The sequence below is a fragment of the Cyprinodon variegatus genome, unplaced genomic scaffold (assembly GCF_000732505.1).
Source record: "Cyprinodon variegatus isolate N-32 unplaced genomic scaffold, C_variegatus-1.0 Scaffold559, whole genome shotgun sequence".
NCBI lineage: Eukaryota > Metazoa > Chordata > Actinopteri > Cyprinodontiformes > Cyprinodontidae > Cyprinodon > Cyprinodon variegatus.
Window position 1 is genome coordinate 188,229 of NW_015151012.1, and position 5,510 is coordinate 193,738.

The 5,510-nt window shown below is 36.7% G+C and overlaps 1 protein-coding gene across 1 annotated transcript in view; it reads left to right on the forward strand.

Annotated features, from left to right (window-relative positions):
* The first annotated feature begins 844 nt into the window (after positions 1 to 844).
* Positions 845 to 5,510, forward strand: part of LOC107095608 (cytidine deaminase-like) — an 11,043-nt gene continuing 6,377 nt past the window's right edge. Inside the window, exons 1-3 of the mRNA XM_015391767.1 lie at positions 845 to 980; positions 3,865 to 3,976; positions 4,049 to 4,106. Coding sequence (XP_015247253.1) covers positions 845 to 980; positions 3,865 to 3,976; positions 4,049 to 4,106 — 306 coding nt within the window. The remainder of the gene's footprint in view (positions 981 to 3,864; positions 3,977 to 4,048; positions 4,107 to 5,510) is intronic.

A 5,510-nucleotide genomic window follows, 5' to 3' on the forward strand; every position in this document is an offset into this window, starting at 1 on the left:
ATAGTGCAATAACATAATTTTATCAGGATATGTGAAGTAAAAATTATTCATTCAAAGTGTAAGTACTGCACAGAAGATAACAGAATGTTATCACTTTTAGGATTTATATGAGCATGTTCTTTAATGGAATCATGTTTATTACACCATCTTTAACTAAGAATATGCATTCATACATGTCAGAATAACTTTTGAAGATAATATTTAGCTCTGTACTTACATTTTTCTTTTTTTCTTTGTATATCTTGTTGTGTTGAATTACAATGGAGAGATGATTGATATATGTAAAATAAAATAAAGTTTTTTTTTTCGTGTTTTTTAATTTTTTCAGATCCAGTGGAGTAAATCCTAAAATTATCCCAACGAATTGTGGCTTTTGTTAATGTGCTGTAGTGTTTTTTCTTTTACCATAGGTATTTAATTAAAAATAGATTTAAGAAATATATATATTTTTTGATCCCTCAGTTCAAAGTAAACTTTGACAGACCTCAATCTCTGTTTGATCCTATGAAAAACAGGTGGATGACATCACCGCTAATCAGCCAATCAGGCAGAAGGTAAACAGTTGAGATGTTATCATGAAAACCAGCTCAACTCTCTCCTGTCAATCAGTAAGTAAAAAAAAACAAAAGCTCTTTAAAACATTAACAGGGCTACTGTGCATTTGTTCACCACGTGATAGTTCAGCTTTAGACTGAAATTCTGCCCAGAACAGTCAGTCTAACAAAGTGGGAGAGAACTCTGCTACCATGACAGGCAAGTCCATCTTTAGTTCTCTAACAAGCTTCCTGAATGTTCTTATAACCCACGTGGCTCACCATGAGTCCAGTAGTTTCAGTAAAGGTTAATGCAGTATTTCTATTCAGATAGAGTAACAGAACTGGTTTCAAAGTGCCTGCAGGCCCAGGACATGGCCTACTGTCCCTACAGCCGCTTCCCTGTGGGTGCTGCCATTTTAACAGCAGATGGTTCTATAATCACAGGTAAGAAACCAACAGGAGGCTTGGTCAGAAAATTGAAAATGTTAACTAGGCAGATGTAATTTTAAGAAATTAAATCAAATAACAGAAAATTAATTAATTTGATAAACAGACCTAAATTACTCAGATAATTAATTGAGAGTGTACTGATATTTAATATTTTTTCCTGGTTTGGTCATTTAACTGCCCAAAACAAAGCTAAACTTGGCGGACTTGTTAAACCGAGCAGTAAGATTACAGGCCAACAACACATCAATTTGTCTCAGCATTACAGTAAAGCATTGCATCGGGTCAGTCATAAGATTACACTTTCCTGTCACTTTGACCTCCCTCCATCACGGCAGAGATACACCCTTCATTGTGCCAAGAAAAATGGGTACAGAAATTCTTTTGTGCCCTCTGCCATCAAGGAGCTGAGCAAGTTGTAAATTTCACAGTCTCTTCTGCTTCCCCTGATGAAGTGAATCTGCTACTGCTATTATGTCTGCAATGAACTCTTTTATAATTTAATTTAATTAATTGTATTTTTACATTGTTGTGTGTGCGCAAGCCAAAAGCCAATTTCTGTCATCATTGTGTATGGTAGACAATAAAGTTTTTTTCTATTCAATTCTATTCTGTAATAGTAATCTTGCAATTTAATCTAATTTTTGGTGGGCCTACTTAATTACTAAACATTAACTTTTTTGTAAAGCCTTCCCTCGGCAATAATTAAGAACCCCATACCTTCTACCAACGTCCCTAATGCCTTTCTTATCCTAATGGTCAAATTTATGATTTATGATCCTTATCAAAATTAACCTACATTTGGATCCACCAAGCTGCCAATGTTTGAAATGTTGGAAAATATTTAAATAAACTGTATCTAAGGCTGAGGAGTCTGGCACTTAATACGGAAGACTTTGGACAGAATGATGTTTTCAAATTTAATATGAGTTAATTCTCTGTTGGCAGTATCCCTGGGCTATGCTCTACTGTGGAGGCAAGGGTGTCTTCTAAATGGACAATACCCTGAAGAATACTGTCTAAGTAGTTGAAGATCCTTAAGGATAACAAACATTATGGTTTGCATAGACCATCACAAATCCCTGATCTCAAAACCAAGTTAGGGGCAGAACTGAAATGGCATTAGCAACCAAGGCTATCCTGACTGACCAGACTGACTCATGTCATGTACGCAGCATTTCAGTCTGTAAATCAGAATCAGATCAGAATCAGAATCAAGTTTATTGCCAAGTAGGTTTGCACTTACAAGGAATTTGACTTGGTGTTGTTGGTGCAGACAAAAAACAAAACAAAACAAAACAAAATAGCAAAATAAGATAGAATATATATAAATATATATATATGTAAAAAAGCGGCTAGAACTCAATTTCAAAAGGCAGACTAACAGATTTAGCAGAAGCTGTCTAGAACCAATCAGATAGCCACTGATAGCAAATATGTCTATTTCTTTTTTAAATAAAAGCTCTTACATTAGTAAATTTTAAAGATATGCACTTTTTGGACATAATAAAGGGCATCATTAAACATATCACAGTTATAATCCTGATACATTATGGGTCTGCCTCCAATGCTGTAATTGGCCTGGTCTGTTAAGACCAGAGAGTTTTTAACATTAGAAAGGGCAGGAATCAGTCTGGCTAGCCTGGCTAGAGCAAGGTGGCCTATATATCTGGCTCAGATGTACCAGTTATGTCCGGGGGGGAGAGGGCCACGGTTACCACTAACTTCTAAGAGAAACCTGTGGAAGGAAACCCAAAACGTTTCACCCAAATCTTACAGATTAATGGCAAAGGCTCATCAACAGCTTAGTTGTAGAGGTGGTCGGCAGCACCAGATTCCTGGCAGTGCACATCACAAAAAATCTCACCTGAACTGTAAACACCACCTCACAGGTCAAAAGGGTACAAATGCGCTAGTATTTCCTGCACGGAATGAGGGGAGCCCACCTGCCTTAACCCATCCTCACCACCTTCCACAGACGCACCATAGAGAGTGCTCTGACCAGCTGTCTCACTGTGTGGTGTGGAGGCTACAGCACCGCAGAGCTGGGATAAATGTCACACCCCCGCCATGGACCGTTCTCTCTGTTGCCCTCTGGGAAGAGACAATGCAGCATTCGATGCAGGTCCAGCAGATTCCCCACCGCCATCAGACAGCTGAACTGTTGAAAAACTCTAAATCATGTCACAGACTCTGCATCACACTGATAACACCAAACCAAATCACTACATATTTGCACCATATATATATTTATTGCTCTGAACTTCCACACCAATGCGTCTTTGCACCATGGTTTTTCTCCCACACTGTTTATATTTGATCACTGTTGCACCTTATAAAATGGAAATGTTCATTTGCTGTATGAAAAGCTGTGCTGAAGGAAATGTCGTTTCACATACACTCTGTATGCAAAATGACAATAAAAGTTGTTTAAGTCAAATTGATGAAAATGTTTGCAAACTAATTCAGCAGTGTCTAAAAACTGATCTTAATATTGTGGCAATTAGAATATATGAATAATTTAGAAATTTAAGACTTACAATATATATATATATATATATATATATATATATATATATATATATATATATATATATATATATATATATATATATATATATATATATATATATATATTTACACAGTATATACATATATATATTTCCTAAAAGGACCTAAAACAGGAAAGAGAAATACAGATTGTATGGCATTGATAGAAAAAAAAGCTTATTGGTCTTTTATTTGGTTTATGTAAACTTCTGCTTTTTGACAGCCCATTTAAATGATGTATCAGTGTATCAGGTATGAGACATAAATCTTTTAGATCAGTACCAAGTAAACCACATAATACTTTAGAAAACAGTCTGCATGTTTCTTCTAGGCTGTAATGTGGAAAATGCCTCCTATGGTCTGACTGTGTGCGCAGAGAGGACAGCCATCCAGAGAGCTGTAGCCGAGGGACACAGACAGTTTACCGCCATCGCTGTGACATGGTAGGACACTGAGCTTCATACAGACAGTTATTCGAACAATATCATAATTTATTCTGTTCTCTTTTCACGTAGTGATATTAAAGACCGTTTCGTTGGGCCATGTGGAGCATGCAGACAGGTTCTCATGGAGGTGAGATCATCAAGGGAATCATCCAGTTGACTTCTTTTTGTTTACTTCCTTTTCTTTTTTTTATGATTTAGAAGTAAAACAGGTTGGAAAGTCAGCCTAAGAACAAAGATTTCTTCATTATTAGTAAGATTTTTGTAAGCTGTGTAAACCAGACAAATTATACTGCTGTTTCGTATAGCTTGACAGGAAAAAATCAGAAAAAATCTGAATAAACAATTTACTGTAGTATTATTAAGCTACGACATTAAACTGTGATAATATCTGTCTGGAGAAGTGCCGATGTTTATTACTCAAGCAGAAATATAAATCCTACTGTTTAAAAATACTCTTTTAGGACTCAAGTTGTGGTCCTCTCAAATTCAGAGTTGTAAATGTGTAAAAGTTCCATTTCTAAACTACTTAAAGTATAAAAGTAATGCAGGGGAAATGTTAAGGACAGATGCTTTAAACCTTATACTGGGTACTACCCTATTTAAGAAACATTTTTTCTACAATTCTGCATGATAACTTCCTTATACTTAAACGTTTCTTAGTTTTATAACTAATGGTAACAGTTAGCCTGATAAACCAGACTAAATGTGAGATTAAATGTGTAATTTAGTCTGGCCCCAATGAATGAGACATCGGAAGATTGTTGTTGATACCAACCCATTGTTTTTCAAACCATATCTATGCCTATTGGCCAACGCCCTGACCAATGAGCGCAACCGACTATGACGTAGTAAAAGCTGGTGGGGGAGTGTAAACAAACAGGCTCTCGGTAAAATGGTAAAAAACCCAAAGTCTAATCCTTACAAAACCGATTCCAAAGTAAAACGTTGCCATCAGAGCCAGCGGTCCTTCACACATGACTATGCCGAGAGAGGGCCGCTGCAGATGGGCTGCGGTTTGCCCTGGCTGCCGTTAGCCTCGGAGGTCCACTGGTTGCCGCGGTCAATTCAACTTCGGAAATTGTTTCTTTAACTACACATTAAATCGGTAAATTTACCATATAGTGATGCTTTAAAGTCTAATGTTCTCACCTCAAATGATCTTTAAAACTTACTTTTATTGAACAGCAGCAACAGAACTTTTAACTTTCAACGGAGCGCTCCATTGAAAGCTGCTGCTGCTGCAGTGCAGGCTACTATTCAATAGTTGTTGCCATCTTCCTTGCTTTGCATTCTTCAGAGTCGTACAGCTTGGTCGTCACGCACACAAAACCCACCGGCTTTGCATCCAAAAATTGATCGAGGCTAGACCAACTTGGTCTGTCTGTCTGTCTGTCTGTCTGTCTGTCTGTCTGTCTGTCTATCTATCTATCTATCTATCATCTATCTATCTATCTATCTATCTATCTATCTATCTATCTATCTATCTATCTATCTATCTATCTATCTATCTATCTATCTATCTATCTATCTA